The 14,412-nt window shown below is 38.1% G+C and overlaps 1 protein-coding gene across 17 annotated transcripts in view; it reads right to left on the reverse strand.

Annotated features, from left to right (window-relative positions):
- The window catches only part of KDM6A (lysine demethylase 6A), a 151,146-nt gene that overhangs the window by 18,914 nt on the left and 117,820 nt on the right, over window positions 1–14,412 (reverse strand). For all 17 annotated transcript variants that reach the window (XM_084227157.1, XM_084227155.1, XM_084227153.1 and 14 more), the window contains 3 exons: window positions 2,799–2,928; window positions 1,220–1,325; window positions 291–496 (listed from right to left, as the gene is read on the reverse strand). In XM_084227157.1, coding sequence (XP_084083283.1) covers window positions 291–496; window positions 1,220–1,325; window positions 2,799–2,928 — 442 coding nt within the window. The remainder of the gene's footprint in view (window positions 1–290; window positions 497–1,219; window positions 1,326–2,798; window positions 2,929–14,412) is intronic.

Below are 14,412 nucleotides of genomic sequence, written 5' to 3' on the forward strand. Positions count from 1 at the left end.
TCTAAATATTTTAATGTGCATTTTGATATTATAATATAAAAGATTAAAAGTATGTAACAACCACGAGTTTTACATTATTAAACTTAAGTTTACACTAAGCATTGGGGAAGAACAATATACTATTTGACCCTCTATTCAAAACAGATTTTGAAAATTTACCTGTGCTCTTCAAGCTAATGGAAATGTCTCTTTTTCCTTAGCAGTTTCTGCTTTTTCCAACAGCCATTATTATTTGGCTCCAGAGTCAGTATGGAGTTTGTGAATAACTTGAACAGTAGCAATAAACTTACCCTTAAAGACTCCTGGAATGAGGAGGCCTGGTACTGTGCATATTTAGCAATTGTTGTATGAGATCTACTGCTTTCACAACGCCAGATTTTCTTTGTTCCAGTGGGGTCCCAGTTTTCATCTGCTGGCTGCAGTAGTTGTGTCCTTACTTCTACTATGTGTTCATTATTGGCTTCTACCAATGTCTTAGTAGAGAAGAGTCCTAGATCTAATTAATAGCAATAAAATTAATAAATGAAGTTTAAAATAGAATAAAACAATTTCAGGAAAATGCCTGAAGTTATCAAAAAGTTTAGTCTAAAATCATCTTTACCCTGTAAGAGTTCACAAAACTGCCCACCTGAACATTAATTATTAAAACCCAAAAAACCTTCTCCACATATCCAGTAGAAAATTAGAAAAAAACTTAGCAGCTATGGACTATTTCACAAGAAACATTTTACATGCCTTGGCTAAACAAATCTGCAAACAATGTTCACACCTATTACCAAGAAAGTATTTTTCAGAGCAGAGCTTAATGAATGCACTTCCATCATAAAACACATTTCCTACCAGCAGTGGTAGTTTATCTACCCAGAGACTTCAAAATATTGCACACAGTCAAATTATAGATCATTAGAGCTAAACACAAAGACATGCATCCAGTTTTTTATAGGAAAATGTCTGGCTGTAAACTTCCACATCCACAGCTCAGCTCCCCTCTGTGCTCAACAAAATCTGCTGTATTTGTGGTGAGGTTTTTTTTTTTGACAAGACCAAGATTAGAAACAACAGCAAACTGAGAAATGACAAATTATCCTAACGACTTGCAATATACAGGTAAAATAGTATTATAGAAATAAAATATCCCCCTCTAAGAACTGAGAGAGACTTCTCTTTAAAAAACATTAATTCCTCCCCAAAGTTACAGAAAAAAAAAAGGTAAATTTACCTAATTTAAGCGCTCCAGCAAGGCCACGTATTACAGTAACAGGGTTGTTTGGATTTGTACAAAATTGATGTAAAGGTGGAAAGAAAGCATCTCGTTTATTTTCCAACTGCAAAATTATAATGGAATATTAGAAGTCAGATCAATCTAGATTCCTTATTTTTAAAACAAGAAAGAATGATAAAACAAAAGAGAAATACCAAAAAGAAAACAGGAATTTTCTGCATTTCCCTGCACTGTGGGGAATGAACAGCTACACCATACAATTTTTTCTATGGTAAATGCTGGGTTCACTCCTGAAATTAATTTGTTACTGTAATTTGTTTCTTGGCAAGAATTATTCCCAGGTTGCTTCAGCTTTGCAACTCAGGTTTCCTGAACTTAATTTCTTTATCTGACAGTAGCCTTGTACATTCCCTAAATCTACAGAATTCTCTGAAGAGCAATACAGTTTCTTTTCAGAAGTAAAAAAGTGCTAATTTTACAGCTAATGTATACAAGAAGCAGTATAATTAAAAGACTACTCTCATGGTATATCTCATGTTAACCAGAAAGGTTGATTTGATTTTCTTATGCTTCTCTGCACCTATAACCTCAATTTTATGCCATAGCCTCCCTCCTGATTTTGTTTTAAATTGCTCTGAATCCTTTAGAATGCTGAAGGCTCTTCTAGCAATAAACAAAACACAACAGGGAGCTCCCAAAGAGCGGCACAACTGCACAGTCAGTGGCAGCGTGGTGACTTTCCAGCTTTGTGAGGACTCAACAAAGCTGGGATGGACTTTTATTAAGGCAGATGAATCCAGGTGTAACACCTGGAAAACATCTGGAAGCACCATTGCATCCAGCCTAACCCAGCTCTCAGCACACTCAGACCCAGTGCCAGCCTCTTTTGGTCCCCAAACTGAGGTGACCAAAGCCAACTTCAGCTTTTCACACTGCCTGTATGGACATACTGTAATTTATTTTTCTGCTATTAAGGAAGTGGATATCCTGTCATTTATTCTTCTATTACTAAGGAAGTTAGCTCAAGAAAGCTATTATGAAACTTTATCTTCAGAACAAAAGTTGTAATGCTTGCATAAGAAAATACTACTCAACTAAACCCTGCCTTTTCCTGGTGACATTTTGTTCCTAACATCACCTCAACATTTATTCATTTTTCTTCACGATGTTTTGAAGCAGATTGTTATGGGAGTTTAGTTTAATTACTTGCTCATTTATGCATAAGCTGTCACTTGCAAAAAATTGTACACACATTTTTGAAATACTGTGCATTGTATATAATGAAGTGTTTTGCTTATTATACTAACATTTTGAGTGTTAAAAGTAAAAAATCTGAAGAATTTTTCCTTTTGTCTACCGAAATTCTTAATTTACAGGTACTTTAAGAGTCAAACTATGTCCCAAAATTTTCTTTAAGGCTGGCATTTCTCCTGCCTATATACCAGTTTGGAGAGCATCGTAATTAGAACTCAGTGATGAACAGTGCATCTTTAAAATAATTACATTATGTAATCCAGATATCCAAACCATTACAAAAGACAGGCAGCAATGTACTTCTGCCACTAGATTTACTTACATAAATACTAGGTGTAGGTGGATTCAGCTTGTCCTTTGGCAAGGGAGGGTACGGTGGAGGCGGTGGTCGTGGAGGTGGGCATTTATCCAATAGAATACTACTGTTAGATAAGCCATTTTTACCCAGATTCCTAAAAGGAAACAAGAGCTGTCTCTGTCAATACTTGACAAATAAAATAAATGTGTATCAGTGTAATCTCTTATGCAAAATAATGTTGTATAAGAAGAAACCATAATTTAAGATGCAAATAAAGCTCGTATGTTTTAATCAAGAATTTTCCATGTATAATTTGATATTATTCAAACTTATTCCCACTTTGCCTGCTGAATTTGCAACATCACCACTATTAGTTAAAAATACAGCCATTTTCAATAAGAGCAAGCATGACACATTTTGATGAAATTTAACAGGAAAATTTAACATTTCAACTGCAAATGAAGAACCTTAGCAGATGGATGATCATTCTACAGGAGCTGAGGTAGCAGAGCAGAAGTCAGAAAATGACAATGTTTTAACCAAAGAACTGCTGAGTCACAAAACCCAACTACAGCTACACTACAGACACTGAACTGAACCACACCTACCCCTCCCTGCCTTAGACATTTTGAAGCAGGAGGAGTCACTGCTGCATAATCGGTTTTTTGGAGCAACAAGGGAGAGGCCCTACCCCCAGTGAGCTGCTCTCAATGCCCCTGTGTGTGACCCCAGGGAGAATCTCTCTGCCTGCATTTGCAGCCTCTCCCTGGTGATTTCCAGGTGTGCAGGACCCACTGGATGTGGAACTTCTCCTTTAATGGATGAAAACCTGAAAAGTCTTCATTCTGAGCTTAGCCTGTAGTCAATACCCAGTCACCATCACTGGGAATGTACTGACAAAACCATCTTTTATATTTTTGCTAAAAATTACTCAACTACTTCAAAATTCTTCCCACTAAACACTATTCAAATCCTTCTTCCAAGCTCCTTTGATTCACTGTTGTAACATCCCACAAAACAGGATGTTTCTAATGTATAATATTTTCATGAAATTCACTGGTTACTGAAGTTTTTGGTTTGTTGGGTTTTTTTTTTTGTGGTTTTTTTTTTTTTAAATAACAACAGTCTTCAGCAGAAAACACAAATTTTAATCAGATGAAACTCCCAGTGACAAAAACTTCTTTCTGCAACTGAGCAACATGGTACAGCCAGGTACTGAGTCATGAGATAGATCATTGCTTCAAATCAAGCCAGCCGAACCCATAAGATGGACATGGGGCTTGAGATCAGACCAAGCAGACTGACATGACAAACACTTCAAACAAAATGGGCAAACATCCCACACAACACAAAGCACACCTGGCACACAGCTCATTCCTTGCGCTAGGTGAGTCCAATGCCAGAATTTCACTTCCAAGAAAGTGAAAGAGTGACGCAGAAGCTTTGATTACTCATCATCCAACTTGGCAGAAAAATCACTGGCCATTGCTTAATGTCTGGTGTAGTTATTGCAAAGGCTTCACTGTCCCCACATATACAAAAAAGCCAATAAAAGCAAACAAAAAAGGACCCCAAAATCACATGGCAATATAAAATCATCACGCTTCAGAAATGTATTGACCATAGCTGCATGAACCTGAGATCCAGACTATCTATGCAAAGTGAAACTGGAATCTAAACAGCAGGTATCAGACATTACTACAACCTCTGCATTACCAAACAAAGAAATAAACCCAAGAAAAACAAATGCACAGCATTAAAAACAGGAGAGAACTTTGACAAAATTCAGTTTGCATCATAAACAGTTGTCAGGAAATTTCTAACTCAAGGAAAATGAGGAAAAGTGAACTTGAAGAAAAAGGGAGATTGTTCAGAGCTAACAGAACTTGAGCTGCTGCAGCCACAGCAAGGTAATCACAGTGAGGGCTTTGTAAAGCCAGAGCACATGGGGGGTTCAGGGAAGGGGACAAAGGAGAGAGCAGAAACTTCTGTACACTTAGAGGAACTACAGGTCTGAAAAGGCAGAGGAGAAAGGAAAAGAAACAGCACGAAGGAAAAGATCAGATTAAGACAGATACCCCATAAACCCAGAACTTGAAGCTGGTATTACTGATTGCATGCTGTAATTTCCTATGAAGCTACTAAAATTCTATGTGGAAATGTTAAGAGGAAAATGGCGAAAGAATAGCAAAACTGAGATAGCAAAACATTCATAATTTAAGTGGCACAGGAAAGAGATGGGTAGAATATTTAAAGTTGTCTTTAACAGACCAGCTTCACTCTATCATAATTTTTTTCCTATAATTTTTTAAAATTATGAATCAGAATATCTTACTATTAATAATAAGGCAAGAGAGCTAATAAAGAACAATTCTGTAATTGTTAGTGTGCCAGAGCAATAGAAATTATAAAAAACACTATAGAAATACTAAAAATATTTGCTACCATGGTGTGAGTATCCACTGCCAGGCTCTCCACTTCTGGAAATACAGAACTACAGCCACTGCAAGGAAAGTGAAAGACCCTTTTTGAAAATCCCACATATCCCAGTTTCAAGAACACAGTTTTTGTGAGAGGATTTCATAGTGGCTGAAAGGGGCAACAAATGCACTGCTCAAGACAAAACAAGCCTGATTTATGCCCCCAAAAGAAACTGGATAGGCAGTCATCTGTGATGAAGGAATGAAGAGCAGGACAAACTTCATTCATTTAAACTGACTTCCAGGGGGAACTGGCTTGTTGTGCACTGAGCATGGACAACACCCTTCATTCCCAGAGTGGAAGGAGAAGGCAGGAGCAGCTGTCAGGCTCAGAGGGACCTGCCAGGAGTGCACAGGGACATGGCAGCCTGTCCTGAGCCACAGCTGCAGCACTCAGACCACTGCAAATTGCTCCAGGGGTGAAAGCACCAAATCATGGCAGGGCTTCACCCTGAGGAGCAAACCCAAACCACTGTGCTTAGGAGAACATCAACCACTAAGGATGGACCTGGTGCCTTAACTTCACACTTCAGTCGAGTTGGAAAAGATCTCTGGGGTCACTGAGTCCAATCCATGACCAATCACTGCCGTGTCACCCAGCCCATGGCCCTGAGTGCCACGTCCAGTCTTTCCTTGAACACCTCCAGGAATGGTGACTCCACCACCTCCCTGGGCAGCCCATTCCAATGTCTAATCACCCTTTCTGTGAAGAAATTCCTCCAGATCTCCAGGTGTCCAACCAAAACCTCCCCTGGCACAGCTTAAGACCATGTCCTCTTGTCCTGCCACTGGCTGCTTGGGAATATTTCATGTAGTCATGTCATCTTTTGAATAAGCCATCATCACATTCATTAGAACACCCCTTCTAATTTTATTTTACTCTTTTCTAGGATACCTTCCCATAGCTTTTAAGAGACAGTTTACAGCCTTCAGCCTTAGGTAAGAACTTCCCTTCTGGCTGTACTAAACACACAGCTGACCAGGAGCCCAGGTGTGACAGTGTCAATGGTCACCCACAGAACACTTATCAGGCAATTGCCAGACACATTTTTAGGTACAGGATTGATTCTGCACCATGCCACCTCCCCTAAAAGAGAAAAAGGTCTCATGCAGGCTTAAAGCTACCTGTGCTACACAGCAATACCAATTTTAACTCTATTTTAAAATAAAAATTTTACCTCAAAAATATTAACATTAACAGGATAAAACTTATTTTCCCAGAACCAAGAATTATTATCAATAATTATTATTCCTTACCTTTATTAAATTAATCACCTCAATATTTTTATTATTTCCCTCAACCCTTATGTCAGAGTGAGGGAATTATGTCTATTTCTCAGGAAGTGTGCTCTTCAAGTCCTCTGGAACTTTTCCTGTTTTCCAAGAACTATTAAAAAAACCTATATAAATTATAAACAGTTCTCTGGCTCGCTCTTTCAGAGTTCACAGATGCATGTTATCTGGGCCTCTAACTTAAAAATGCCAAATATAAGTATAACTGCTGTTTAACCTTCTCCTTGACAAGAGAATACATTCCATGATGTGAACATTTTATCTGCCTTTTTCCCAAGCACAGAACAAAAATATTTACTGAAGACTTATTGAACATTCTGATACTTCTGTGCAGACATTATTTTTTTAATTCTTTTTTGGTTTTGTCTAAAGGTTTTCCTCTTCCAAACATCATTTCTGTGTTTCCTAGAACTCTTAGCTTCAATACTTTTTAAAATATTTGCCCTTTTTCTTTCTGCTTGGGAGATAACGACTTTTTGGTGAGAATGAAAAGTTCTGAAACAGCTTCCAGTTATCTGTACATTTGGATTTTAGGTACAATTTACAGGTCAAAACAGAGTAAGTTACAAGCATTTGTGTTTAAGCAGTTATTTTTGTTGTGAAGTCAGTCTTAAGTGAATTATTATTTGAGGATTAGCTGTATGAGAATTAACAAGGTTTTGCTGCTCAAGAGATTAGTTATTCAGAAGAAAAAAATTAATACCCTCTCTTCCACCAATAAAAATCACATTTTAAATGAACACATGGAACTGTGGATTTATTTGATACTCTATCTCAATTCTATCAGAATTAATTAATCCACAAAGAGGAAGGAACAAGCCATTTTGAAACGTGCCTGCAGAAGGAGTCAGCTGAAGCCCTGGGCTGCAGAGCACCCACCTGGTGCACTCCTGGTTCAAACCAGAACCTCCCACCCTTCACAATTAGCAGATACAATCAGTTGCTTTCTTACTGGGAGTTAGAATAAAACCACAGAAAAACACCTGTCAATCCCCACCAGCCTGGGGAGGAGGTGGTTACACACAACACCCAGCTTGGCTCCCTGAGCTTCCTCTCCCCAAGCTCCTTCCAGGGGATAGAGGAGCTCTCAAAGGGAATATAAAGAAGTCAAGTCAAGCTTACATTATGCTTAAATGCAAGTAATGCCAGATAATTACACAACCTGTTTATCATGCAATTCTCTACCCCAGCCTTTCACAACCAGGTACTAGCTGGCAATACTCCCAGAGATCTTTCATGAAACTACAGAAAATCCTACAATAGAACCGTGGATTTTCTCATTATGCAAATGTATTTCTAATTATTTTTCAATTCTGTTCTGATTTTGACCTCAATAGTACAGGTTGGCAGTGAATTTCATAGGTTAATTACAAGTTATATAAGAAGTAATGTTCCTTTTTTTCTTTTCTTAATGACTTTTACATCTTTCCTCTATTTCATTTGCTAATCACCTTGCTTTGAGGCGAAGACAAACAGAATCACATCATTGACTTACGTAAGAAAAGCATTTTAACAAGTGGCACCAAAGTTTTTCATATGCTTGCCTTTCCCTCTGAACTGCTATTTCCCATTTTTTTTCACTCCTAGATAATTCTGCTTCCCATTTGCAGAGTTCAGTATTTGCCTTTTGAACAAAACACAATCTCTTATATCTAAGCAGTGTCCAGCTTGTGAAATCACAGTATTTAAAATTTTATTCCTAAAACTTTTGCTATGGTGAAGATCACTTGCCAGATGTAATGTGCTTTTAGAGGAACTGAGCAATTCTGTCTTGAAGCCAAAAAAGTCCTTTGTTGGTAAATAAAATTCCCAATAAAACAAGAATTGCTTTTGTTGTTTTTAAAAACAAAACACTAATTTAATCCAGGTCCTTCCTCCACAAAGTACTTTCCCTCAAATAGAATTAGGCTCTTTTCCTGTGGACCATGGAGCTCCCAAACTCCAGTGATTCACTGACTTCCCAGACCAGGCTCAGGGATCAGTACCTTCAGTAAGGACAGAACAAATTTCTTCTGCCCTGGGCTCCAACAGAGCCCTTGGAGCAAGGAGAAGTCTGCCCAGCTGAGCCTCTGCACTGCCCACTCCTCCTCAGGAAATGCCTTTACTGCCCTTGTGTCAATCATGGCCATTTATCAGACCCTTTTCCAGACTGTTCAGCCCAGACCACCTCCACAGAATCAACAAATCATTAAGGTTGGAACAGACCTCTGGGATGATGGAGTCCAGCCCGAGACCCAGCATCACTTTGTCAGCTTGACCATGGCACCACCTTCAGCTGTTCCCTGAACACCTCCAGGGAGGGTGACCCCACCACCTCCCTGGGCAGCCCATTCCAATGTCTTATCACCCTTTCCATGCAAAAATTCCTCTGTTTGCTCCCTGTTCTGTACTTTTATCATTTTACAAGGCCCCTTGAGAGGCAGCTCATCTCTCCTGGTCTCCTGTCAGTTTTCTCAATGGATTGCTCTACACTTTCCCTCTCTGAACACCAAGCAAAAAGAACTATAAAAAGGCCTTATTAGCCCCTTCTGATACCCACTGCAGTCAAGCCTATGCCTCTCATTTGCCTTCCCCAATCATGCCAAATTGGTAAAGCTTTCAAGCTCAGAAATGCTTCAGAGCTGTCAAATGAGTCCTTCCATGTATCACCATAAAAATGGCAAAGACAACTTCCAGCTGACACAAAGTTGCCCAGCTGGGCTCCTCAGAGCTGCCTGAGGACCTCTTACCTCTGGAGTTTTGTTTGGACCTCTGCCTCTTCTTTCAAGGCTGTGAACAAACTTTAATAAATAATGAAGGAAAAAAACCCCAAGATATTTCTTTCTTCTTTTATGAGAAACAATACAAGTCAACTCAGGAACTCCTGTGTGCTGCTAAAACTAAGGACCTGACCTCAGACCAGTTTTAGAAAGGACAACTGGTAGACTTTAAGTGAGATGGATCCTGGGTTTCTATCCCTACTCAGGGATGTTAATGAGATGCACCAGTAGAAACACTGAGTGAGAAATCAGCTGGTTTCACTTCAGTAGAAATAAACACCTCGGGTGTTGAATCTCAAGTCTTGTGATAATGTTTCATTAATTCTCCTTTCAGAAAGATTGCTCACAGGGAAAAGATACATTTCTAAGAGCACAGAAAAGAGCTTTTGATAACAGTCTTTTCAAGGAAACATTATACACAACCAGACCAAGAAGCACACTCTTCTTATTTTCCTCTATTAACAATGGGCTTTTCTAATAACAAACTCAGAGCAGTTATTCTTAGCATATTTTCTTCTTTTAATTACACGGTTTTCACTTATGCTCAGAAATTACTTGGGGTTGTGTTGGTTTTTCGTTGTTTTGTTGTTGCTGTTTATTTTTTTAAATGACCTTAACAGGAGATTTTCTTTAGGAGTCTCAGGAAGGATAATTAATCTAATAGTGCACTCTTTTATCTGTTAATTTGCTCAGAGGCAAGAATTTTACTTTACTATGTAACCAGTTTAATTCAGTTGGTTTATAACCACCTTAAAATTTACTGCTGCAGCCAGTTTTATTGGTAGGGAAGACTAACCAAATCACACTTCCCTGAATCACCTCCTCAATTCCTTTTCATCCCTACACTCCAGCAGCAGTTTAACAAGATGAGCACATTTGCCACCCTACTGTTCTCCAGAACAGCATCTTAATGAGATTTGCATATCTGAGTCAATAGCTCAGCTCCTGCATTTCTCAATTCCTTGTGGCTTTTCAGTGACATTGTCTGGCTCTTCAAGGGAAGCTCCTTGTACAAGTATTAATTGCTGTGCCAGCACCCTATGTCTGACCCCTTCTCAGCCTCCTCAACAACCTCATTTCACCCCAGGAACAGAATGGAGCTCTGTTAAATATTTCCTCAACATTCGCAGCAAGGAAGATGGATATAAAGAAACTTTTCAGCCTCCACAATTATCTTGCCCTACTTAAGTGCTCACTTTAGTCTTTGGCAAAACAAAGCATTTACCAAGTCTGTTTCTACAGAGCAGACAACCTATTCACACGTAATAAAAGAAGAATCAAACTGAGTTTTCTCTTTGGCCTGTGTTTTGCATTTTATGGTACAAAGCATCTCCTTTCACCTAATGGCTTCACTTGAGCAGCTTTTATTAAGACAACACTTGTTTATGTAAGGCAAAATGACAGTCTCCCAGCATTTATTTTTGTCTAACTAATTCTGATTTTATTTTATTGTGATGCAAGACTTCTGAATGCCTGTTCTAATGAACTGCTTTCACTATAAAAACCAGCGAATTTCCATACTTCTGATGCTCCTTTGTTCTTAAGCAACACACTTGGAACTTTAACAGGTCACTTTTTGGTGATGAGCATTACCATAAAATCCCTACTGTGAGATGAGGAACTTCATTATCCTGCAGTTCACTCTCCTGCACTAGGTCAATTGTAGTTACCTTGTGAATCAATTCTTGTGCATTATTTAATCCCAAACTGCTACTAATTCCAGGTGTTTTGTGCTCTAAACACAAATAAACATGTAGGGTCTGAAGATGCAAAAAATGGCTCTTTTAGACAAGACTTTTTTTAACATGAAAGCATCTGAAGGAAAAAAAATTAACAAATAGACATCTGAGGATTTCAATGCAACTTACAAAGAATATAAACACCCTGGTTATGAAGTAAGCATATAGTAAACAGAGCCAAATGCAGAACAATGAAGAAGAAAATAAAAATGAATAATCTAGTGCTTCAGCTATAAAAAATCCAAGTTACATCCACCTGTTCCAACCTGTAAAAATGTCTATTTTTGCCTAGAGAATACCATGAATACAACAGGGCAACAGATTTCATTGACAATTGTCAGATAGCAAGAAGAATGTGCCAGAAGATAACAGATTATAATGATCCATATTAGAGATGAAGCCAGAATGTCTTTCTGAACATATCAAATAAAACAGGGGTATGTATGCAACAACTGACACACATGAATACATTTAAGGCTCAATACAGTGTAGCTCCAATATAGAAAAACTAATTCTACAGGACAACTCCCCTCTCTCCCTGCATTAAGCTAATTCAACACAGGTGTCTGGAGTCTTGTCCGGTCTTTTTATCTGTTGTGTTTTAGGGTTTGTTCTTGTTTGGGTTTTTTTTTCAAGAAAAATAATTTATTTTCATGTTTTTTATTGTAGATAGGTTTTCTGCAATTTTTAAAGTAATTTTAAAAATCAACAATTTTGGTCAAAAATTCATGTTTGAATCTCAAGATACCACTTGCAGTGACAGCACCCAAATATAATCAGTGCTGCAGGAAGTACTTTCAATTCTTTGTTATTGCATTCTCACACAGCGTGTTAAAATAAAGGTCAACATGCAGTACTGAAGCTCACAGTATCTGATATTTTAGCATATAAATATCTTCCATTTTACTACATATATATATATTCTTGCCATTCAGCAGGCCTTTGAGCAGACTATCTTTTAAAGTTCTCCCTCTCATTTTTCTTTATATCAGTCATGCACACAACTGTTGTAACAAGGATGTTCTGCCCAAAATTCTGCTCCAGAGCTGTCATGTGTATGCCTGTACATCTTAAAACAAAGCAAGGGCTAAACAGCTCCTCAGTAAAAGACTGGGAAATCCCTGTCTTCAACTTTATGAATGCAAACTGTCAGACATATTAGAATGGCAGGAAAAAAAACCCCACTATTAATATATTATACAGGGTTTATATAGAGAGTAATAATTTTTATTATTATGAAATAACAGATAACCAGCTCTAGCACAGGTGAGTTACTGTATTTCTCAGAGTCTGTTATTATTAGCAGACATATGCAGGATTTCCAGAAAGCTTTGTTTGCCTAGAAGAAATCCTGTCTCAAAACCTGTAATTTAGTTCAGACTGATGCAGTAACTGACCTCAGAGCTGCTAAAAAAAACAGATCTCTCCTCCACTTTTCCCACTGCCCACTTTTCCCTATCATCCAGCTTCTAAGCTCTCTGCCTTGCTGAATGAAGGTGCAGACAGGCTGAAGAGGGAGCTCTCAATCTCCAGTCCGTATGAAAGAAAGGGAAAAAAGCACATCTAACACCTTTTGAGCTGTCTGCAAACTACACAGGACAAAGTATTAGCTTACCTCCCTTGAAAAATTATGATTACAGGAGCCTGGCACTGACTGTAAGAAGCCAAGTGAAACACCTTTATGAGCCTTCCTTTATCTTGGAAATTAAATATCATTAGGAATACTGCACCTCCATCAAAGAGCACAAACACAAGGACTTGCTGGTTTACAGACTTTATAGCTGAAATGATAAATATTTTGCTACAAACACTAACTGCAGATCTCTCAGACAACAAACACATCAAAATGCAACATTTCACTAGAGTGAAACACTTCCCATTACTCTCTCAAGAAAGCTACAGTCCAATTTTGGAGGCAGATCAGGTAAACTTTAGGAAAAAAAAATCTCTTAACAGTTTATATTATGCCAATTTGCAATGCACTCATCCCAACACCATACAGTGAAGCTATTTTTCATACTTCTACTAGAAAGAACACATACATGGTCCCAAGAAAAAAAAAGCTGTTAAGCTGTTAATTTTTATGAATGTAGTATATGTAGCAATATCACTTTGAAATGAACATTACAGTAAGACTAAATATTTGAAAGATGACAAAATAGGCTCCCCTAAAGGTTTTTTTCTCTCTTTTATGAAATTTATCTTATCTTGGTAACAGATAGTGACAGACTGCTATATCATGGATCAGTATTAGTCATCAAATCCCACAACATGAGGAACTACAAGCTCTCAGTCACAGTAACAGATGCAGGGTTTTTTGCAGAATGACAGAAACATGCTTTTATACTATTTTTTTTAATATCAAAAAGAGTAATGCTCAAAACCACCATATTTGCTATATAAAATATAGCAAACATACATCCAAAATAAAGTGTTTTGGAGTAAAATTGGTGATAAAAGGTGATAAAAGTTCCAACAAGAATTCTAACAGAGAAAAATACAGACAACATTTCAACTAAAAAAAACTGCAAACAGAGTTCAGGATGGAAGACAGCAGAGTACAGCCCAAAATATTCAATAACCATATGCTTATGATTAAAGGGACTTCTGTGAACTTTAAAGGCATCTTAGTTTTTCAAACACAGTGACAACTGTAAAGTACAGCTACAGAAATTACAGTGTTCTAAATGGTCATTTCAAATTATCAGCTGGCTTGGATTTTGAACAATTTTTTTTAAAGAAAGTAGGCAAATCTCTCCAAAGACTACCAAGAAAAGCTGAGTACTTTGAGGTATTTTACACAGAGAAGGCTGTGAGCTGCAAGCACTAAATGTGAATTTGCAAAGCTAATGACTACCTGCCAGACTCCCTGCTAGCACATGCACCAGAGATGAACACTGCCAGATTTAGCTGCAGCAGTTTGAGTTATTACTGCTCAGGGTTCAGCCATCCTCCTCTGCCACAGGCCACTGGCTCTTGCAGGGGGGGTTGAATTTGCTGCATTTCTAACACCACTGTAGCCTACAGTGAAATATCTCTGCCACAAGTCATTGCTAAGAAGTGTTATCTGGACTTCTACGAGCCAGCCTTCCACACTCTGTGCCACTCTGCATTTCCAGTCATGAAGACACCTGGGAAAACACTTTGCAATTTGCACAACCACACTGCAATCCCTGCCAGGTTTTCTAGTGGCTAGCCTAACATTTTGCCTTAATCTACTCTGCCTCTGATCTAAAATGATCCAAGCTTACTGACTAAAGATAAAACAGTAACACACCTGCTGATCAACTGGAACATAAGATGGACCAAGACCTAAACTCCTGAACAACCAAAAATACCTGAACTGCAACACAACGGACTCACAACC

The sequence above is a fragment of the Fringilla coelebs genome (genome assembly GCF_963513975.1).
Source record: "Fringilla coelebs genome assembly, chromosome: 2".
NCBI classification, from domain to species: Eukaryota; Metazoa; Chordata; class Aves; order Passeriformes; family Fringillidae; genus Fringilla; species Fringilla coelebs.